The 24,361-nt window shown below is 42.9% G+C and overlaps 1 protein-coding gene across 1 annotated transcript in view; it reads right to left on the reverse strand.

Annotated features, from left to right (window-relative positions):
• The window catches only part of RBFOX1 (RNA binding fox-1 homolog 1), a 439,628-nt gene that overhangs the window by 327,889 nt on the left and 87,378 nt on the right, over positions 1 to 24,361 (reverse strand). Inside the window, 2 exon segments of the mRNA XM_030212626.1 lie at positions 9,308 to 9,361; positions 17,913 to 18,056. Coding sequence (XP_030068486.1) covers positions 9,308 to 9,361; positions 17,913 to 18,056 — 198 coding nt within the window.

Genomic DNA, 24,361 nt, shown 5'->3' on the forward strand with positions numbered 1-24,361 from the left:
AAGAAAGAAAGAAAGAAAGAAAGAAAGAAAGAAAGAAAAATGGAATGGATATGATTTTTTGTAAAAAAAGATCCTTGGAGACTACAAAGGTTTTTGAGGGGTTGATTTGTAACTCTAACCCAGAGTCATTCTGTACACAAAAGATGCTGGTTTCATATATCCTTACTTCATCAAAGAAAATAGGTATAAATAAGGAAAAGACAAAATGCACCACAAAGCACAGAGTGTTATTTTTTTCTATATCCTAAGAGATGTCAATAGGTATATACTTGGCCAAAATATTTTTGGATTTTTCTAAATTTTTCATGATTTTTGAATATTTTCTTTTATCCTTTTCACACATTCTGCCCAATATTCAGTGCGTTTTAAGTGGCCAGAACAGCTGCTGACTGGTTAAATAGCACATAACTAGCTACCCGCCGATATATCATGTGATATAACCAGCTATCCGATGATTTTTAAACCAGGTTTAGTAGCCATACTTGACAACGTCAAACAGTGGAATATCTTTGGCCAGTTTGAGGATATCCGTCTAAGTCTGAATATTGACTTAGCCGATTATCTTCAAACCTGTCAAAAATAAACCAGATACTCAGTGGTGGTCACCGGAAATGACCTGGACTTGAATATCCTGGCTTAGCGCTGACCATGGGAGTTAGCCGGTTTAACTCCTGCGGTCTGAATATCGGCTCCATTGTTTTTAGTGTATTCAAGACCCTGTTTACTAAGCCACACTATAGGCACGTACACGTTTTAGCGCACGCTAATGCTAGAGACACCCATAGGAATACAATGGGTGTCTATCATTAGCATGAGCTAATTTTTAGTGTGCTCTAAAACGTGTGCGCGCCTACAGCTCTCACTGTATGCACATTTGAACTTTCTAACATATTCAAAACAACTGTACGTGCTCCATGCTGCCCAGTTACCACTGGGTTAACGTGGGAGCCCTTACTGCCACCTCAATGGGTGGCAGTGAGGGTTCCCCCCAAAAAATGACCGTGTGGCAAGTGCTTTACTGCTGCACAGCAGTGGCATTCCGACGCTGGCTGACACCCGGGGCGGATCGCCGATGTGCCCCCCGGGTGCAGCGTGACCCCCCCCCCCCGAAGAAATGACACCTCTCCACCCCCCGGTGAAATGACACCCCCCCTCGGGTGCACGCCACTGGGGGGGTGCCGCGACGCGCGCCTGTTGCCCTGTCTCCGAGTTCGCAATTCGCATGTGTTCACTGCTCCCTCTGAGTCTGCCCCGGAACAGGTTACTTCCCCCCAGCGGCATGCACCCGTGGCGGACCGCCCCACCGCCCCCCCTTGGTACGCCACTGCTGCACAGCTATTTCCTGCAGGAAGTCAAGACTGCCCTTTTACAAGCTGCAATACAAGGGGACCTCAGCGCGCATGTAAAACACGTGCCAATACCAGATCTGGTCCCCTTTTGCTGCAGTTTTGTAAAAGGCCCCTAAAATTTTTAAGACACTTAAACGAGCCAAATTTGCATCCTAGTTAGCAATCCTACTCAGAGTGTAGCCATGAAATAGTAGATATAAATAGGAATGAAATATCATTTACTCATCAATGCAGGATGCTCACTATTAGGTAAGTGAACCAGTCTAAAATGCTAATAACCTGATGTGCACACTGTTATTCATTCAAATAACCATGAAGTGTCTGTCTATCATAAATAGTCATGAATCATTCTAGTTAGTTTGGCATAAACTGGCAAAGTTGATGGTTGTTTAACTGGGAACAATGACAGAAGAACCTGAAAATGGACTTTGAAAACAAAAATGCAGAAATACTACCTAAGTGGAGGAGTGGCCTAGTGGTTAGGGTGGTGGACTTTGGTCCTGGGGAACTGAGGAACTGAGTTTGATTCCCGGCACAGGCAGCTCCTTGTGACTCTGGGCAAGTCACTTAACCCTCCATTGCCCCATGTAAGCCGCATTGAGCCTGCCATGAGTGGGAAAGCACGGGGTACAAATGTAATAAAAATAAAATATTTTATATAGAGGCAAAGCTTTAAGTTACAATTGTTTTGGGATCAAAACTGTAGCAAGCAAGAAAAGTAAAGGCAGAGAATCTCTGTCTCTGACACAGCATCAGGACCACAGTATCTCATTCTGTTGGGTAGGAGACTTACAATATGTTGGTCACTTGAGAGAAGAGTAGGATGAGAAAATTTATACACAGATTGCGTGTAGGAGGAAAAGTCTCGCCCAGATGCAGAATAAGATTAGTATATAGGTAATGTAGGAGGAAAAGGGTTGACAAGCATGTAGTATGAGAAAAAATGGCTGTGCATCTGACTAACAATATCCATGCAGTTCTAAGTCACTTAGCTCAAGTTTATATATATATATGTAGATTTTATAATTCCCAAACATAACATTTTCTAGTGTTTCCGTTAGGTAGACAGTATTTCCAAAAACTCTCAGTGAACTAAAGGCCAATGGTCCTACCATACCATGCATACTGTAAAGCATGTCAGACTCCCAGTGCTTTTCCTATTTTGATAGAAGAAAATGAACAATTTCAGTTGTATGTAAGAGACGTTTTTTTTTATAAATCATGCTGCCATTGGCACATCTTGGGAGATCTATCTTATCTAATGCTTCAAATCATCTGTGTGAATAAATGGGAGAAAGTTCCACATGGCTTCAAAATATGGAAATAAAAATAGAGTTTCTGTTCAAAGGGTTGGAATATTAAAGCAAAGCTAAAATAATAAAAGCCACTTGATAAAAATGAGTCTCCTTGAGTGCTTTTGTGCTTGATGCTGCAAACCAGGCAGTTTCTTGGTTAACATTCACACATATAGAAAGGGTGAGTAATCAAAGGTTTTCTGTCAGTCTGTGATGACCAGAAAGAACCTGAACCGATCAGTCTCTCATGTATTTATGACAGAGAAAAGTAGAATCTGAAACCTGGAACATGTTCGGTTGACACCATCACATGCTGCTAAGGGCTATTCATGCCAGCTCGGAAAAAAAAAAACATTCTCGATCATCAAATCCCACTGACTCTGTAGAAAAATAACATGTATGCTTATCCAGCAAACTGAGCAGGTAAAACTTACCAGCTCTTAGAGATGAGCAAACAATTCAAAGTCAATTGAAACTAGGGAATTTCAGCCTGATTTGAGTTTGACAGAATTTTCACTGTTTCAGAGACAGTGTGAACGAATTTTGAAAAAATCTGGAACACATTCAAAACCTTGTGTCTGAGTTTTCCAAAAGTCCAGAGTAGATAGAAATTGATTCAAAATGTTTGTAAACAGGACAATAAGAGGGAATGTGATCGATATGGGCTACCATTAAGACGTGTTATTTTACTTCCAGTTATTAGTGCTGTATAAAATGCGACCTGTGCTATAACAGCATGAGTTAAGGAGAAACTATCAACGTAGGCTACCAGTAAGAAAGACAATTTTATCACAACTCATGTTATTTTAGCAGAGTCCAATTTTATGCAATGAGGCCTTGTGGTAAAATGGCATGACTTGGGATAGAATAATCCATGTAACAGTAACCCATATTGATAACATCCACCCCAGGTAGTGCAATAATATATCTTGGCCCTCATTGATAACTATGCCCCTAAGGTTGCATACAATGGGAGCGTGGGCTAAAACAGTATGACCTGTGGTAAAATAACCTATCTTAATTGTAGCCCACGCTGATAACTTCACCCTCTTTGGGGTAAATTCTATAAATGGTGTCGAATAAAATAGTGCTTAGTGCTATTCAATGAACAGTGCTCAAAGTTAGGTGCTTTTTATAGATTAGTGCTTATTGCCTGGAACTGCGACCACCGCTAGGTGTGACCATTTAGATCAGTGGTTCCCAAATCTGGTCCTGGAAGCGCCCCAGCCAACCAGGTTTTCAGGATATCCACAATGAATATTCATGAACGATATCTGCATGCACTGAATCCACTGGATGCAAATATGTCACAGATATTCACTGTGGATATCCTGAGAACCTGACTGGCTGGCGCACCTCCAGAACCAGGTTTCGGAGCTACTGATTTACACCAATTGAACCCTGGTGTAAATCCTTGCGTGGATCCCCCTTCTTCAATAATAATGTGCATAAATTACAGGAATGCCCCTGATCTGCCCCGACCCCCCCCCCCCCCCCTCCATGGCTGTGCCCCCTTTTTTGATACAAATGTAAATTTTACGTCTGGATCCAGACATGTAAATTTATGCAAGTAGATTTTAATTAACAGCAATTAGCACCGATAATTGTTAGGGCCCGATTATCAGCGTTAACTGGCTAACCATTCAATTACATTGCACGCTCAAATTCGCATACACAATTTAAAGCACCATTTATAGAATCTGGGGGTTTATGTGCTTCAGATTTTGTCAAAAAGGTTTTCCAAATCAATTTATTAAAAACCTGTATGTTTTCAAAGTTTGATATACCTATGTGATACCTTGTAAGAGTGATCTACAAAAACTGCCTATATAGCTCAGTATCATAAAATATTTAAATACATGTAGAAAGTAATTTTATAGCAGATTGCCTAGGTAGGAAATGAAAGCAGGCACTTATTTTGGGGCTATAAAGACACAAAAGTGCCAATCAGGGCTAGTTAATAAGCTGTTTTAAACATCTCATTTTACTGTTATAAGCACAGATTATTAACTTGTATGGTAAAAGTATTTTTTCATTGCTGCATCTGGAAACATAAGGGTCCTTTTACAAAGGCGCGCTGAAAAATGTCTTGCGGTAGTGTAGGCACAGGTTTTGGGTGCGTGCCAATCCATTTTTCAGCTCGCCTGTGAAAAGGGCCTTTTTTTTCCAACAATGGACATGTGGCAAAATCAAAATTGCCACACGTCCATTTTGGGTCTGATAGCTTACTGCTAGCCATTGGCCTTGCGGTAAAGAATCCGGGCAATAATGACTTTTGTGCATCAAATGACACTTGGCGTACGTCCGTTACACACGTCCGACAATAAAAAATATTTTTCAGACGCATGTATTGGACGCACGCCAAAAATGAAATTACCGCAAGAGCCACGCAGTAGTCGGGCGGCAACTCCATTTTGGAACACATTGGGCGTGCATAGACACATATGCGGCTTAGTAAAAAGGACCCATAATGCATTCCTGGTTACAGCAAAAATAAATAAATAAATATTTAGTAGGCATTAAGTCAGGCTCCCTACCTTTTAAAGAGCTAATGCCTAAAATAACCCCCCTCGCCTCCCACCATGATTTCTCCCTGTCATAAAATTCCCTTGACATCCAATTTCCCCAACATGCCCCAGCAACCAATGCTCCCTGAATTCAATTTATGGAAGATCTCTCCCTACTCATCAAGACCCCCGCCCCCGATCTGTGACAACAATTATCCCCCAACTTCACAGCATACGACATCCCACGTCCACTGATTCCCTTGGCATCTAGCAGGGAATTCTCTGGTGTCTAGTAATAGGCAGGAGTGATCTTCAGTTCCTTCTGTCTTGTTGGGTGCCCAGGTTCAAAATGGCATAGCTCACCTGCTAATACTAGTCTCACAGTATATCAGTTGGGATCAAATGGCCAAAGAAGTGGAGTTTCTAAAGTGGGGGGTCTTGTTAAATGGGAGAATATTGCAGGGGATATCAAAGGGTCAGTCCTTGTCTAAGCCCCCTGTTCTTCAAAAGGGTCCCCGGGACAATTAGGCCATGTTTTAGTGATATGACACTCCCAGGATGGAAAAATAACACTATCTCAAAAATGGTATTACCTTTCTTACAAAGGTGAAATACAAGTTGTTATTTTCCATGATAGTGAGATACTTTTCATGCACGCACTACAAACATATGCGTTAAGGACAAACAACACATGATTCCATTTAACATGTTATATGTTCAAAAACATATATTATTTATTCTCTTTCCAGTCCTTTCCCTCTTTTTCAAATTTCCTATGTGCAAGCATTTGTGGACATACTTTTAAAACAAATAGGAGGAAATACTTTTTCATGCAAAAAACAGTTAAGCTCTGGAACCCGCTGCCGGAAGATGTGGTAATGGCGGTTAATATATCTGGGTTTTAAAAAGGATTGGACAAGTTCCTGGAGGAAAAGTTCTTAGTCTGCTATTGAGATTAACATGGGGGAAGCCACTCTTTGCCCTGGCTTTGGTAGCATGGAAAGTTGCTGCTATTTGAGTTTCTGCCAGGTACTTGCAACCTGGATTGGCCACTGCTGGAAGCAGGATACTTGGCTAGATGGACCATTGGTCTGACCCAGTATGGCTATTCTTAAGTTCTTATATTAACTAAAACAATTATCAAACGAAGCACAGTTTTTCAAAGTCCATATTGTGCTTGCTCACATAATTTTTGAATTTCTGTATATAACTAAAGTCACAAAAGGTTGCTCAGTTGAAAGCCTTCTACCTTCCTGATTCAAGAGGCAGCCCTACTTTAGTCAGTTAACAGTGTTACATAGGACAACCAGCCTCTGAAAACAGAGCACTCCCAAGATGTTCATGGAAGGGATGTGCCATGCCACTTCTTATACCTGCTGCAAATCAAACACAGTCCTGTGGATGGAACACCAATCAATAAAATAATGTGTTTATATATTTATTTATAGATAGAAGATGCTCTCATATGGTGAATCTGAGTCATCTATGAAGTCATGTGTATTTGGCTGCTATATAGACTCCGATAATTTTATAATCACAGAGCCTTCTCCTGTAATTATGTGACACCATGCTAAACTTAGTAGGTTTAATGTGCCAGCATAGTACTACTTAAATTATTCAAATAATTGCAACAATTCTTTAAAGCAAGATAGCACTGAAAATTCAAGTACTTATCTTGTGCTGGCTCTTGATTGGAAAAGCTGCACAGCACTGGACCTCAGCAACTGCCATAGTGAGATATGCAACACAAAAAGCCCGGAGCCCAGCTCAATGAGTTTCGTTGAGCACTGCTTCAGGGGATGGGGCTCTCAAATTTAAAGCCCATGCGTGTGGGCTGAGGAGGTGCAGCAGTGTTAGGATGCCATCTCCCCACCTCCCTCAGCTTTCTCTGGCCCATTACTCCTTGTCTTCCCTGAAGAAGGTATGGCCAAAACACTGGCTGGAGTCATTCATATGTAAGAATCAGTGTAGCATGTCCCATCTATGAGCATTTTGGAAATGCTGTTTCTGGGAGACCAGTTCAGCTATGTAATAGTGACAACTAAAGAACCTGGAGCTCCTCATGAGTTGGGGAAGTAGACGTTTTTCAACTGAACAACCTTTAGTATAGAAGTTATCAACTTGGGTTATTGTTAAATCGGGTTATTTTACCACATGTTGAGTTACTTTAGCCCAGGGTCCTATTTTATATGAGACCCTGTGCTAAAATGAATTAACAGTAGTCCACGTTGATAACACTTCCCCTAATTGTGAAAAGAAATTCCAAAATTATGAGGGCAAGTATGTGCTATGGACTTTGAGTAACTTCTGATATCTTATTTACAAAAGGACAATTCTTTAAAAAAACTGGTGAATGCTAAAGGGTAAATGATGTTTTGAAAGATTTTAAAGCCAGTATTACCTTTGATAGACAACTGTTACTAATACTCGCAGGACTCTTTCCCTTCTTATTATCATTATTAAGGGACCCATAGCCTCTAGGGTGGTGGGCAATAACCTTGGCTGAGCTGCAGCCATAGTAAAGGCCCTTTTGAGTGAGGGGAGAAGGGAGGGGGTATGATGAGGGGGGTGGCAGGGGGGAAGTTGTAACAGGGGAATTGTAGTTAGCTGTTGTATGGAAATGGGACTTAAGAGATAGGTCACAGTGTTGTTGATAGGCTGAGAGGAGATAGAAGGAGCGGTGAGAGGTGTGTGATTGGTTCACATGACAGGGGGAGGAGTTAGGCAGGAATAGTAGGGGAGTTTTCGGCAGGGAGTGGTGTTGTGGGAGAGGGAATAGGCAGGGAAGGATGAGGGGTATTGGTGGCTGATTTAAAGTTCTTCCCTCCCGTTCCACCTGGGGTTGGTGTCTGGCGGGAGGGGTTAAAGAGGGTCATAGGGGGGGTTGGGTTTCAGCAGGTTGGGGTCGGTAAGCAGGGCCAGGTGTTGTTGGGGGGTTTGGTGTCGAAGCGGTGGGGTAGTGAACAGTTGACCAGGCAGCCAAATGGGCATGGTGATGGATGAAAGGGAGAGTTAAAGGAAATTGCTGTGTGAACTTGAAAAGGGGAAAGGACTCAGGTGCTATACCGCCTTGAGTCGAGGCCTGGACTTGGCGATACTGCAAGTCACACTTTCAAATATATAAGTTAAAGAATTTGATATTTGTGCGTAGGAGGCTAGTTTGATACCAACTAGCCTTAAGATTATGGGATGGATGAATTTTGGCCGTCCTGGTGGGGGAAATACTATAAGATTTGTTGAAATACTTATTTGTTGTATGAAGATGTTCAAATAAAGCCACGGCCAAATTATTCCAAAATATGTTTATATTGAGTTTTTTCTGGGATTATTTACCATGGAATACTTGGGTGAGTGCAATGGATGCTTTGCAAGGACCAAGGTTATGCTTATGTCTGCATCAAACACATTATCCGCACTTAAATATTTTTGACACTGAGATAAATAGGTGCCTTTTTTTGTTTGCATACATTTTACCATGTTTGGCAAATTGCTTACTGAGCCTATTTTGAAATGTTTGCACATTCTTACAAGCTGCAGCACTAGCACACATGCATCCCAAAGGTCTCATTCTAACAAAGTGACTTTGATACCTAGGAGACTTCATTAATATTTAGAAATAAGCAGGAGAACCTCTGCACTTCAACAATACATGGAGTAATTGCTCAGAGGGATATGATATAATGTTACCAATGTTCATTTCAATAATTGAAAATCTATATTCCAGTAAATAACCTGCTAATTTTTTCTTGGTGCTGCTCTATTTTTATTTTGTGCTATTATTATTATTATTATTATTTTGCAGCAATGGCTCAATTTCTAGGAAAAGAGATGTAATTATCACTGGCAGACACAGAATAAAATATTATCTGATTAGTTCTAAAGCAAAGGCAATATTCCAGTTGAAATGTTGATTGTTTCCAGTGATTACAATGACTTGGCTTCGAAATGAATCCAATAAAAAACATGCTGCTTTCAGAAATTGAACCAAATCTCCCAAGGTATTTCTATTAAGCAATGTTTGTAACAGAATATTTTTTTTGATATATATATATATATATACAGATGCAATATGCAGTGCAGATGTTATCCTTCACTGACATCAGATCATTTCAATTTATTGACAAAATGATTTAAAAAAAAAAAGGAAACTACTTACCTTTGAGCCCCGCTCATTAAAAATAATTTCAACATCTAAGATTTTACCAAATTGCTGAAAAGAAATAGGGAAATGGTACATGAACAAAAGAGAAACAGGTAAATATTTAACAGCAAATATTAACTTGCTACAATTTTGCTAGTACTGGTATAGATAAAATTACTTGGGCATAAAAGGGGCAATTTTAAAATGGGGTGCCACAATTTAGGCCCATACTTTCCCCGGGATTCTATATAGCACGTTGAGATTTCCACATGGAAATCAAAATGCATTCCATAACCAGGGACGTAGCCAGACCTCGAGGTGGAAGGGGGCCAGAGCCCAAGGTGGGGGGGGGGGGACATTTTGGTCACCACCCCCCTGCCTCACTGCCTTGATTAGTATCTGCCACCCTCACGGTACAGACCGAAGAAGTCTGCCCAGCACTAGCCCCGCCTCCCAACCACCAGCCCCCCCCCCCCCCCCCCCGGTTCTGCCTCCCAATCTCCACTAAACGTCTGATGGTTAAGCAAATTTCATTTTGGTGTCAAATTTTTAGGCATGATATATAGAATCTAGTCCTTTATGTGGGCTGTGAGTCTATTCTATTAAAACACTTGGGGGGGGGGGGGGAGGAGGAGTTATCAATACAGTCCACCATTAAGACTTGAGTAAGTGATAAAATAACAGCTTGATAACTATGCCCATAAGAGGCATGATTCTTTTTGAGGCCTAAAATTAATGCGCTTTAGGCAATCATGCCCAAGCATATTCTAAATACCATGTATAAATGTGCACATGGTATTCAGAATATGCTTAGGCGTAGTTAATGTGACAAAATCTATGCGTGTCCATTTACGTCAACGAAAAGTTGGTGTAAGTCCCTTCACGTAGATTTACAAGCACTGGCCCATATTTTATAACAACGTGCATAGATTTAGGAATGCCCACAAAACACCCAAAATGCCCCTTTTTGCCTGTGCGTGTTAGAATTTAGGCTCAGCTCATTACAGAATATGCTTAGCAATGTATGCGCATAAATTCTAATTCTTGCCAATTAGTGCTAGCTATTGCTTATTAAGAGCAAATAACAATGCTTAACAGCTTATTAAAACAATTAATCTATGCATATAGTTATAGAATATGCCTAGATTTACTCGCAGAACTGCACGTAACTCTAGTGTGCTATAGAGAATCCAGAATGGGTGTGCCTACATTTTTGCACACACACTTACACCAGATCTATCGGCATTTATGCACTTAGATGATAGTAGTATCTAAAATAAGCATGTATATGTCGGCCTCCACCTATGCCCTGCCTCTAACCTTCCCTTGCATTCATGCGCTAAGGGGCCCTTCTACAAAGCAGCAGTAAGCCCAACACGGGCTTACCATATGCTAATCTGGAGCTACAGCCAGCCCAACGTGATACAAAAGAAACAAAAGAAACCAGTCTTTAAATACATAGCCTGTGATTATCTTTACATTTTATTTTATTATTTTATTTTTCGGGCTATTTTATTTTTATTATGTTTTTATTTTTATTTTTGTTTTTGTGAGTCATCTTTGCTGTTTTGTTTTCTGCTACAGCCAGCCCAACATGGGCACTGGTGGTAGTTCCAGCCCCAGCACGCGCCATTTCCTGTGCTATGGAAAATCAGCTCGTATTTTTTAGAGCAGCACTAACCCAGTGTTAATCAGGCAGCACTGTATGCTACCCAGTTACCGCCAGGTTAGCATGGGAGCCCTTACCGCCACCTCAATGGGTGCAGGTGCTTCCCCCCCCCCCCCCAATGGCCAAGCGGTAAGAGCAATATTACCACATGGCCATAGCTGTTTTCAGTAGTTTTTATCTGCTACGGTAAAAAGGACTGCAGAGCGCGGCAAAACTGTCTCTCGCCACTAATGTAGGACCCTTTTTACCGCAGTTTGGTATAAGGACCCCTAAGTCATTTGTGTGCTAAGATTACAGAACAGTGCTAAGGAGGTGGCTACCATTTACCAATGCTAAGTGTACAGTTACATGTGTGTATGACCATATTCTATAAATTTAAGTATATAAATGGCACTTAACTTTAAGCAATCTGTTATAGAATGGGGGAAGTGCTTTTTTTGCTTGGTTGTTTTTAATGGCTCAGCAGTTGGCCTATGTTCCTTTAGGCTTCCAACTCTATCAGAACTGTCTTCATTTGCTACTTCCTGACTCCACCCCCCCACCCCCTAGTTTTTTAATCCTCTTCCCATCTCAGCCCAGACATGACAGTGACAATTTTGGCCAAGGGTCATAAACTGCAGGTCCTTATGGAACTTAGGAAATATGGACACTATGGGGTATATTTATTAAAGAGCGTTAGGAATTGCAGTTAACACGGATTTTAGCACACGTTAACTACAAATCTAATGCTATTCTTTTGGGGGAAATGTTGTATGCAGGCCATGCGCTAATGTAGTCAACAGCGTGCATTAACTGCAAGGTTTTAATTCAGGAGCAGTTAGCGGCTCCTATGTAGGAGGTGCTAAGTGATCCAGTGTTAACTAAGCTGTTTTCCCCATCAGGGTGCGTTAAAGAAGATGTGCTAACAGGATTATGTTTCTACACCCATGTCATGCCTTCTCCCCGAAAAATTCCCTAACACACACACTAACAGGAATATTAACGCAGAACACCTTAATGCACTCATGCGGTAACCCTGTTAGTGCACGATAAGGGCCAGATTCTAAATATGGCATCTAAAAAATCTGCGCAGAATTGTGTATTCTATAAGATTTAGGTGCTGTGTATAGAATACGCTTAGTCAATACCATGGCGCTTAAATCTACGTGCACCCATCTTCACCAATAAAAACCTGGTGTAAATTCCTACACATGGATTTAGGCGCACTGACCCGTGTTCTGTAATTACGCATGGAAATTTTGGAATTCTCACAAAACACCCATATGTGCATTTATTTTGAGCTGCATGCTTTGCAATTTAGGCGCAGTTCTTTATAGAATACACTTAGTGATTTCCGTTCATAAATTGTGATAATTGCCAATTAATACTCGTTATAGCTTGTTTAGTTCTGTTAAAAATGCTGATTACCTTGTTATGACAATTAACTTACATGAATATCTCTGCGCAAAATCTAGGCTCCATATATAGAATCCGGGGGTAAGGGCTTAACACCTTTTAGTAAACATATCCCTAAGTCTGGTCTAAGTCTGGTCTTTCGAGGTCACTGTTGATTGATGGCTGAGATCCCCCCTGCCACAGGCAATTTCAAGAAGTAGAGGCTCTGACATCCGCAGTCTTGGCAAGTTCAAGTACCAGAAGCCTACCTGCAAATTCTATATAATGCGACTAGAGCTCTGTTCAATTCTGGGTGTATTCTGATTTCCACGTGCAACTCATTTGGTTAACAAGCCAATCAGCGCTGAAAAGTGGATATTAACAAGCAATTATCGGCACTAATTGACACTAATTAGAATTTACACGCACTATTCGCTAAGCGTATTCTATAAAGTAGCCGCATAAATTGTACCACACAGATCTCAAAAGTGGGTATGGCCATGGGAGGAACATGGGCAGGTCGTGGGTGTTCTTAAAATTTACGCGCAGTGTTATAGAATAACCCGTTCCATGCCTAAAGTTAGGTATGGGTATTTACACCAGCTTTTCATTGGTGCAAAAGCCTAAATTTTAGTTGTGTGGACATTGCTATGCATATTCTTTAAACTGTACCTAACTTTAGGCACGGTTTATAGAAACGTGTAAGAGTGTTTTCCACCTTTGCCAATTTTTTCAGCGCCAAATATAGACTCTGGTCCCTAATGTGGAATCAACCCCACATATCAACACTATCACTGAACTACAAGACTGAACAAAAGGATATCTTAGCTGTTGATCTATAAACACAAACTGACAGGTAGATACTAATATTTGCTTTATATCTGTGTGAATTTGATTTGCAAGACACAAGGGAACAGATACATATGGTATAAATAAACTATATAACGAACTACAGATGTAGACTCCAGTATGATGTTTTCATATGTGTTGCTTGAAGAACACAGGTTAGCAAATAATCTACCAAGTGCCCAGACAACAGGAAAATGCATTTAAAATGATTTTTCATGTTATAATGGGAACTGAACACGTTAATAGAGTTACATTGTCTTAGAAAGTTAATTCAACTTGAATTTGAAATTTAGTGCAAACAACTATACAACCTGAGAAAGAGAACATTTTTGTGAATCTTGGTAGCTAACAGAAGGTTAGTTCTAGAGGTAAAATCGATTCATTGGAATTCTGGACAATGTACTGTATGATGATGTTAAGAGTAAGGTATGGATTGAGGACTGGGAACAATCTTCCAAGAGTGTGCTCGATGAGATGGCCCCTTTGAGAGTGAAGAGTAAGATTGTTAGAAAATCTGATAAATGGCTCACTAAGGAATTATTTAAAAAAAAAAAAAAAGGAATGTAGGAGGTTGGAAAAGTGTTGGAAGAAAAATCCTACAATGGAAAATCAGATACTTTGGAGATCAAAGATTGGGGAATATAAACAGCCGCTGATCGGAACGAAAAGATTATTTCTCAAAACGAATTCAACCAGATCAATTAGATTCTTCCAAACTTTTCAACCTTGTATATTCACTTACATCCATTTTGGACAGTATGGAGAATTTTGATGCCCTGTCTGCATCTATGTTGGTGCTTTATTTTAAGGCCAAGGTAGATAAAATTAGAGATTCATTGTGTGGTAAGGTGGATATTTATGAACTAGTAAAAAAGGCCTGTTTCTGTTTTAAAGGAAACGGGCGCTAGCAAGGTTTTCCATGGAGTGTGTATGTTTGAGATAGTGTGTGTGAGAGTGACTGTGTGAGAGAGAGTGAATGTGCAAGTGTGTGTGTGTGTGACAGAGAGAGAGTGAGACTGGGTGCGAGTGTGTGTGTGACAATGAGAGTATGTGCCAGGGTCCCCCCCTCCCTCCTAGCTCCAGGGTCGTCGTTGTCACCCCCCCCCCCCCCCCCCCCCCGGTCTGTCTCCCAGTTGCAGGGTCCCCCTCCCTCCCTTTTTCCCAGTTGCAGGGTCACCCCTCCCTTTTTCCCAGTTGCAGGGTCCCCCTCCCTCACTTTTTCTCAGTTGTAGGGTCCCCCCTCCCTCCCTTTTTCCCAGTTGCAGGGTCCCTTTCCCAGTTGCGGGGTCTGTCTGTCTCCCCCCTCCTTGTGTCCTCCACGTTTTAAGGCACTGTCTATCCAGTTGAAACAGCTTTAGACTTGTTTCGATGGAACAACAATTTAATAAGGACAATGTGAAGCAGCAGCTCCTGTGTGTGAGTGTGAGACAGAGAGTGATGTGTCTGTGAGCCATCATATCTTCCCCTCTCCAGAGGAGTCTTTAGTCCTGCTATCATTTTGCTGATCTTGTAGCTCTCCTTCAGTCTCCTCGGGATCACTCTGCTCTTCCTGGGGGGCATGCGTTTCGTCGGTATCGTCGTCTTCCTCCACTCCCTCCCCCGAGTCACTTTGGCCCTCTTTGTGATCGCTGCCGGCAGTGTGCTTTGTGCCAGCTTCCTCCGTCTCCTCCTTATTCCTCCTCCCAGCGCTTATCACCTTCTCCGCATTGTGGTCCACACTCTTGACCACCTCCTGACGGCTTCACCTGAGACATCCGAATCGGGACTTGGAGAGGGAGGGCGGCGGGGGTTTTTTGAGGGCGGTTAGGGTGGCTGGCAGCCATTCTGGAGCGATTCCTAGGCAGGTGCCATTGGACCCTCACCGCAGTCGATTTGCTGCTCCCTGCATCGCGGCTCCTCCCCTCTCCCTGACGTCACTATTATTCCCTACTCCTCCCATTGCCATTGGACCCTCGCCGCAGCCGATTCACTGCTCCCTGCATCGCGGCTCCTCCCCTCTCCCTGACATCATTATTATCTACTCCATGAAGCAGACTACCAGACCACCGGAAGCCACGGTCCCAGGCAGCCTCAGAACGTTGGAGGTGAGCTTTATTATATAGGATATCTTTTTATAGATCCTTCTGAAATTCCAGCAGATAGGGTTTGGGATGTTTTTAAGTTATTACACCAAATGAAACCTTAAGACTCCTGACGAAATACGCTAGTTCTCATTGTTCATTGGCTATACGTCCTGCTTATTTTTTAAGATCACCTAGTTTACTTTTTGTGAATTTATTAACAGATTGGCTTAATTCACAACTTCAGGCTAGTTGTTTTCTGGTATCAAAATCTGAAAAAGTGCTTAATCCTATTTTGAAAAACCCAAAGGTTAGGTTCTACTTCCGTGCTGAATTTTTGTTGCGGAAAAGTAATGAAATGGATGCAAGACTCTAAACAGGGAAGAAACAGCAGATCTGCATGAAAACACACTTACATATACCCATTTATAGAATTGTACCTAAGTGTTTCTGTGCGGATCTGCAAGGGAGCATGGCTATGGGTGGGTTGAGGCATTCCCTTAAAATGCATGTGGTGTTACAGAATTCAGGGTATCTGTGTCCAACTTGCATGCCAGGATTTACACCTAGTTTCAACTGATGTAACTCTTTGCACCCAATGTTGAGCGCAGATTCCCCTCGCTATGTGCTAGTCTATAAAGGGCACCAATTCCAAAACCCCCAGTTATAGAATACCGTGCTGAATTTTGAGCGCCATTTACTGAATCTAGCCCTAAGGACTAGATTCTATATATGGCGCGTGGAAAATCCACGTGGAAAACATTTCCGCCTAAGCTTATTCTATAAAATTTCCACACAGTTCATAGAATACGCTCAGGCCAATCCGCGTCACTATATTTAATCGTGAGGAATTACACCAAGTAAAACCTGGTGTAAATACCGGTGCCTAAGTTAGGCACAGAGCAGGAATATTCTATAACCATGCATATAAATTTTCAGAATACCCACGACCCGCCCCTTCCACACCCATGGCCACACCCCCTTTCTGACAACACACATTAGAATTATCACACACCATGTTATCGAATGTGCTTAGTGAGTTCTGAATATAAGCTCTGCCAATTAGTACTGATAATTGCTCATTACCATCCAACTAACAGCGCTGATTAGCTTGTTAACCAATTAGGTTATACGCATTGTCATGGAATATGCTTAAATTTCTGCATGGAAATCTAGGTGTGATATATAGAATCTGGGGGTAAGTGTAAAATTGTGTGCACAAGATTAAAGAATTGGGGGGGGGGGATGTGTTTTTTTTTTCTGCTTGTTTTCATTTAACAACATGCAATGACATGTTTCGAGTGTGAAGGACTGTTCTGCTCCAATATTGTGGCACAAGAAAGAATGTTCATCTTGCATAGAGCGGGGATAGAGTTCCATTGCTGTGCATTCAGCTTCTCAGCTGTTTTTTCTACAATTGTATAAAAGTAACCTAAATGACCCCTGATGAAGGTGCTGTGTGCCAAAACATAGCCCATGTTGGGTCACTGATGATGAAAGATTGATGATTCAAGCTATTCGATTAAGGAATCTGTGTCCCGATTTTGAAGGCTCCTAGTGCTTCTTTTGGTTATTTGGACTTCGTTCTGTGCTTTGAACCCTCTCTGTGTTGGCTTATTGAATATGTCATTGACATTTCCTAGGTTGTTGCAAATGACGACTCATCACTAGGTGTCAGCTGAAATTCAGAGCTGTTATAAAATTACCCTCATAAAATCAGTTTAATATCTACTCTTTATGCATGTTCAGGGGCCCTTTTACTAAGGCATGCTGAAAAATAGCCTGCACTAGTGTAGGCGTGTGTTTTGGATGCGCGCAGGTCAAAAATGGAATTACTGCCCTGGGCAAGCCTTACTCAGCAGTAATCAGCAGTTTATGCACATTGAAGCTTACTGCCCGGTTAGCACGTGAGACCTTACCGCTAAGGTTTTAATTATGCCGCATGTCCATTTTCGGCGACAAAAAAGGCCTTTTTCCAGGCATGCTGAAAAATAGACCTGTGCGCGTCCAAAACACACGCCTACACCAGCGCAGGCCATTTTTTGATGCAACTTAGTAAAAAGGGCCCCTTAGTTAGCCTAATATACACAAATAAATGTACATCCCTAAAAAAATTATGATTGCATTTTACTCTTTAGAACAGTCAGTAAAATCATAAGGGCCTTTTTACTAAGCCGTGCGTGACAAAATGGAGTTACTGCCCGGCTACAGTGCGTCTCTTGCTGTAATTTCATTTTTGGCGCGCATCCAATACGCATGTCCGAAAAATAATTTTTATTTTTGGATGCACGTATTGGACACGCACCAAGTGGCATTTGACGCATGTACGTCATTACTGCCTGATTACCTCGTGAGACTTTACCGCTAGGTCACTGGTTGGCGGTAACTTCTCAGAACCAAAATGGACGAGTGGCAATTTTCATTCTGCTGCATGTCCATTTTTGGCAAAATCTTTAAAAAGGCATTTTTTACAGGTGCTCCAAAAAATGATTCTGCGCACGCCCAAAACACGCGTCTACACTACTGCAGGCCATTTTTCAGCACACCTTTGGAAAAGGGCCCCCTAAATATTCTGGTACACCTGCTATATACCATGCAGCTTCATAGATACACAACTAAAGCCATTTCATATTTATGTACAAGAGTAAAAGGAAAATATGATACTTACACCAAACATTTGTCTGAGATCTGGATCTCGGAATCTGAAAGGAATATTTGAAACATGCAGTCGTTTCGGCTGTGTTTTGTTTTCTGTACTTTCAGAGGACTGTGTCTGTGGCTGACCATCAGTCTGTGCTGCATCGTCTGTCTGCTGAAAAGAAGAAAAGAAAGAATATAATAAATTAAGACCTGAGTTTTACATAGATTCTCATACAATGCCATAGAACATGCACACCTATTAGGAATATGCTTTTTGTTACAAAGAAAAAAACCCCAAGAAATGTAAATATAGTTTCCTGTTTCATCACATTCCATTTTAGAAAGAAAGAAAGAAAGAAAGAAAGAAAGAAAGAAAGAAAGAAAGAAAGAAAGAAAGAAAGAAAGAAAGAAAGAAAGAAAGAAAGAAAGAAAACTTTGTTTTCCTCCATTTTGTTTTAAAATATGAGATTAATTCTTCCACAGAAACTCCAAACGTAACTCTCTCAGGACCCTTTTCAATTCTCACAGCTCCACTGGACTCGCCTACCCCACTGATGATATTTGACAGGGCAGGACCGATCCTCAGTCAGTCCTGTCATACAGCTGTGGGCATTACAAATAACACCAGCAGACTGAAGCCATTTTTAAATGGCCAAAACTGTCTTAACTTTTTGTTTTAATATTACATTGCCCATATTTCCCGACTGTTGCCTCTTACCTTGAATATTGTGAACGGAATGCAGAGATTAGAAAATAATGAATGAAAAAATGAAAAAAAGACCACTCTGATTTTGTGTTTAATTTTCAACAAATGAAGGGCCCTTTTTACTAAGGCACGTTATCATTTTTAACACGCCAACAATTAGCGTGCACACCAAATGTGTAGGCACTTATAGGGATATTGTACAGCACTGGAGTTTTGAGCATCTGGCCCTTGGAGCCTGACCTCCTAGTTGTAGTACCATAAGACTAACACTAGAGGGTTAAGGGAGAATATTTGATTCCATGATCCACCAGGATAGTAGTATCCTTCCGAAGAAGATGGCCTTTTACCCACTGCAGGGGGTCTCAGCACACATGCAAAACACACGCTAACACTAAAACAGGCCCCCTTTTACTACAGCTTAGTAAAAGGACCCCTTAATGCATGTTAGTAACTTTCCCTTGCAAATGAATATATCAGCATTAAGGAAAGAAATAATCTTTCAAAGGAACATAAATGTTTCTTTATACTTTGATAATTATGATATCAAATTATTTTCTAGCAGGTCATTTGTTAGTTCATCAAAAAGGTCATGCCCACTTATTTCTGCAGATTCTCTTGTGATTTACTGATTCTATTTCTGACTTATTTAAAAGTCATGATAATTTTGATAAGTATTAATGGGGGTCTTTTACTAAGGCACACTAGCATTTTTTAGCGTACACTAATGATTAGGATGTGCTAAATGCTAGAGATGCCCATAGGAATATATGGGCATCTCTAGCGTTTAGTGCATCCTAATTATTAGTGCACACGAAAAATGCTAGTGCGTCTTAGTAAAAGACCCCCCCTATATTAACAGATTATTAATTTTTATTTATTTAGATTTTGCTCACACCTTTTTCAGTAGTAGCTCAAGGTGAATTCAGGTACACTGGATATTTCTCTGTTCCAGTAGGGCTCACAATCTAAGTTTGTACCTGAGGCAATGGAGGGTTAAGTGACTTGCCCAAGACCACAAGGAGCAGCAGTGGGATTTGAACCGGCCATCTCTGGATTGCAAGACTGGTGCTCTAACCACTAGGCCACTCCTCCACTCCAGCTTGCAGTTTAGTCCAGTGACCAAGACCAACCAGCTGCTGTGATGAGAAAACCATTTGCTCATAAACTTCTATAATTCCACATTAACGCATGAAACATTGACTATCATTCCTTAATAAATAAACCAAGTCTCAAGGCACATATTTAAACAACTATATATTCTAACATAAAATTCTCAAACTTTAATCTTATAAATCTCATACATTCCACTGTGAAGTATTTTAATAGTGATGCCTACTTTTGCATAATCACTTCTAACTTAATCAATAGCTCTGAGTTACCCAGGCTTAATCTTGGTAAAATGTGATTTAGGTATTGACAAATTAGAAAGGAAATTTCATCCAGGACTCATATATATCCTCATAAAGACATTTGTCTTCTGAGGTCATGGTTAATTTATTGATGTTCTCGACCAATTTTTATTCTTTTTCCCACCCCAGTGGCCTCATATCTTTCTTACTCACTACTTCTGAGTTTCTCCTTTGTACTGTTTAACCCTGGCCATTAATTTTAATTGATTAAGAATTTGAAAAGAGCAATTGGATTGTGGACTAACTATTATATTTGCTGCACTTCTGGAGGATTAGTTTCTCAGGAAAGACTATTGGTGTAATGTTGCAAAGAAAAGTCCTCTAGTATATAATCTTACAGGACCATAAGAATTGTTCCAACTGTAATGTAGACAGTGTTCAAATATATATATTTTTAATGCATTACAAAATGTGAGGGAAATGGGGATGGGATTTGTCATGCTGCCTTTCTGTGGTTACAATCAAAGCAGTTTACTTGTTATATACAGGCACTTATTTTAACCCTCCATTGCCCCTGGTACAAATAAGTACCTGAATATACTATGTAAACCACTTTGAATGTAGTTGCAAAAACCACAGAGAGGCGGTATATCAAGTCCCATTTCCCTTGGAGCAATGGAGGGTAATCCTGGATGAACTGCCGGTAGTAGTTCGCAAACCCCAGGAACCTCTGCAAAGCCCGCAGACCCTGAGACACCGGCCAGTCTTGGATCGCTGTCAATTTACCGGGATCCATCTGTAACCCGGTGGAGGAAATGATATATCCCAGGAAAGGCAAACTCTGTTGGTGGAATGAACATTTCTCCAACTTGGAATACAGCCGATGTTCCCGGAGGCACTGGAGCACGGTGCGGATGTGAGTAACATGTTGTGACAATGAAGCAGAAAAAATCAGGAATTCGTCCAGATAGACGATCACTGAGGAGTAGAGCAAGTCCTGGAAAATGTAATTCACAAAGTTCTGAAATATTGCAGGGGCATTGCAGAGACCGAACGGCATCACCCGATATTCAAAGTGTCCTTCGTGGGTGTTGAAAGCCGTCTTCCACTCATCTCCCTCCCAGATCCGTACAACATTGTAGGCCCCGCGCAGGTCCAGCTTGGTGAAGATCTTGGCCCCTTGAAGACGGTCCAACAGCTCCGGGATGAGTGGAAGCGGGTACCGGTTTTTAATGGTAATTTTATTCAATCCTCGGTAATCAATGCAGGGATGAAGTGACCCATCCTTCTTTGAGACGAAGAAAAATCCGGCCCCTGCAGGGGAAGTGGAGGCTCGGATGAACCCCTTGCGAAGATTGTCCTGGATATACTCCCTCATGGCTCGGGACTCCTCCCGGGACAAGGTGTAAACGCGCCCCCTAGGTGGGTTGGATCCGGGCAGTAGGTCTATGGTGCAGTCGAAAGACCGATGGGGAGGTAGTGTGTCAGCCGCCCGAGCACTGAACACGTCACGGAATTCCTGGTAGTTCTCCGGCAGCATGGGCGAACCTTCCTGTGGGGTCTGCAGCTTAGCTGAGCAGAGCGGCAAAGGTGGCTTGACCTGCTGGAGACAGTGCTCGACACATCGGGAACCCCATTTCCTGATCTCCCCGGTGGCCCAGTCAATAACAGGAGTGTGTAGTCGGAGCCAAGGCAGTCCAAGGATCACTGGGTGAATGGCTTGGGCAAGAACCAGGAACTGGATCTTCTCCTGATGTAACGCCCCCACCTGTAGACCCAGGGGCGAGGTGATCCGGGTGATGGTTCGAGGAAGACTATCCCCCTGGATGGAGGTGACCCTGAGCTCCGGTTGACAGGGCACCATGGAGCCACCTAGCTGCGATAGGAATTCGGCATCGATGAAGTTCCCTCCGGCCCTGGAGTCTAGCAAGGCCCTAGTATGAGCCTGGAAACCCTCTCCTTGGAGCAGTATGGGAACAGAGAGCAAGTTGTCCGGAAGGGCAGACAGCCGGCCCAGAGCCACCCCCTTCATAGGGCTCGAGCCGGAGCGTTTCCCGATCTCCCAGGCTTGTTTGGACAGGAGCCCGTGAAGTGTCCGGCCTGCCCACAGTATAGGCATAACCGGTTCTGGAGACGATGGGCCCTCTCCTTCTTGGACAGGCGATGCCGCCCCAATACCATGGGTTCCTCCTTGGTTCCTTCCGAACTCTCTTTGAAGGACCGGGGCGTCTCGGGGCGACGGGGAAGGCCTCTGGATCCCTGCGCTGCCGGCTGCATGACCCTCTCCTGGGCTCGCTCCTGGAACCGGATATCGATTCTAGTGCAGAGTGCAATAAGGGCGTCCAAAGTAGCGGGAATCTCTCGGCCGGCCAATTCATCTTTTATCTGGCCGTCCAGCCCGCCAAAAAATGGCCGTTAAGGCCTCCTGGTTCCACCTGAGTTCCGCAGCCAAGGTACGGAACCGGACAGCATACGCCCCGACCGACCCGGAGCCCTGCTGGATCCGCAGCAGCTCCCCAGAGGCAGAAGAAGGTCGGCCAGGAACGTCGAATACCACCTGGAACTGCCGCAAGAACTCCTCCAGGTTTGCCAGAACCGGACTCCGCTGTTCCCATAGCGGGGACACCCAAGCCAGTGCGGCACCGGAAAGCAGGAAGATGATGTAGGTCACCTTTATTTTGTCAGATGGGAAAGCCTCCTGTTGCAGCTCAAACAGGATCTGACACTGGTTCAGGAACCCCCGGCAAGCTGCAGGAGTACCGTCAAAGCGAGGCGGCTCTGGAAGTCGCAGATGTGCAGCAGAAGTCTCCGCTCTCGGGACTGGAGGAACCGCGGCTGCTTGCCGCTGGAGCCCTGGTAGCTGACTGCAGACCTCCTGCAAGGTACTGGACAGGCGGGTTAGCTGCTCCTGCTGCTGATGGAGAACCTGAGCCAGGTGAGACAGCTCAGACCTGTCTGGTGAGCTCATGGCTTCGGCTTACTGTTATGACCTGGTGAATGTGAGCCCTTGTGCCCCGACTGAGCACGGCGAAGATGAAGTGGCACCGCACTCGATCAGGCAGCCAGACAACCCCTAGCTTCACCTGGGGAGCGACCACCGTTCCCTGGGAGTTGAGCCCCCAGGTGCAGGCAGCCACCAGGACTTCTGGAACCGGCGGGGTTGCACAACCGCTGACCAGGCTGGCAGGCAGGCAGACACAGTCCAGGAGCAAAGAGTCAGTGAAGCAGCAAAACAGAGAGCAATCCGAAAGTCTGGGCAGGCAGCAACACAACGCATGGTCAGTAAACAATCCAAGGTCAGGAACACAGGAAAACACTAGAACAGATGAAGACCACAACCTCTAAGCGAATAGAAGCCGAAGCATGGAAGGACTGGAAACAGGGCTTTAAATAGAGCAGGGATTAGGCTCAACCATGAGCAGCTGTTCCAAGATGGCTGACCCCATCAGCAGAGGTGCCTACATCCAAATATGGGCTTCCTTCCTGACCTCGTTACTCCAAGATGGTTGCCCCCTCCTGAGCTAGCCAAGATGGCTGCTGTCCATGATCCAATCCGGATGACGGCTGCTAGGTTAGGAAACAGAAACCAACCCATCCTGGAGAAATGTAGCAGAGTGTAACAGTGACAGATTGCAAAGGCCATGAGCTTGGCAGAACCATCCGCCTTGCAGAGGCTTCAGGCGCACTCTCTTCAGCTTTTACATCATCACAAAGCCATCCAAGGTTTGTCTGAATGCATGGACCAATTTCAGCAAGGCCTGGAGACACACATAGAACAGCTGCTGCAATTTATGGAGGCATTCCAGGACCGCTACCTGAAATCAGCAGCTTCTCAAGCTTCAGTTCCTCTGAGCTCGGACCCAGTACCGGCAATAGCTCCTGTAATGTCAGGTATCCGTCTTAAGGCACCACCGAGCTATGACGGTAATCCCAAAGACTGTAGAGGTTTTCTCAACCAGTGTAAAATAATTTTTGAGCTTCAGTCCCAAGACTTTCCCTCTGATAGAACCCGGGTAGCTTATATTATTTCTCTGCTGTCCGGTCAAGCTTTAGCATGGGCCTCTCCTCTCTGCCCCTTTTGAATTGCTTGCATTAGAATTTAGGCACAGTTCATAACAGAATATGCTTAGCGAGTTATGCACGTAAATTCTAATTATTGCCAATTATTGCTCATTATTGCCTGTTAGGTGCTGTTATCAATGCTGATTAGATTGTTACACATGTTGCTATGGAAAACACTTAGATTGCAGTGCGGAAAGCTAGATGCGCTATATAAAATCTGGCAGTTAGTGTGTGAGTCCCTACCACCTACAAATAGGTGGTGTTAGGGGCCCATGTACTAATGGCCACAAGCTAATGGGAAAATTAATGTGGGGTCATTAATGTGAAAATAGTAAATAGTAAAAATGCCCTTAGCCCGTG

This window comes from Microcaecilia unicolor, chromosome 8 (assembly GCF_901765095.1).
Source record: "Microcaecilia unicolor chromosome 8, aMicUni1.1, whole genome shotgun sequence".
In the NCBI taxonomy this organism is placed as follows: domain Eukaryota; kingdom Metazoa; phylum Chordata; class Amphibia; order Gymnophiona; family Siphonopidae; genus Microcaecilia; species Microcaecilia unicolor.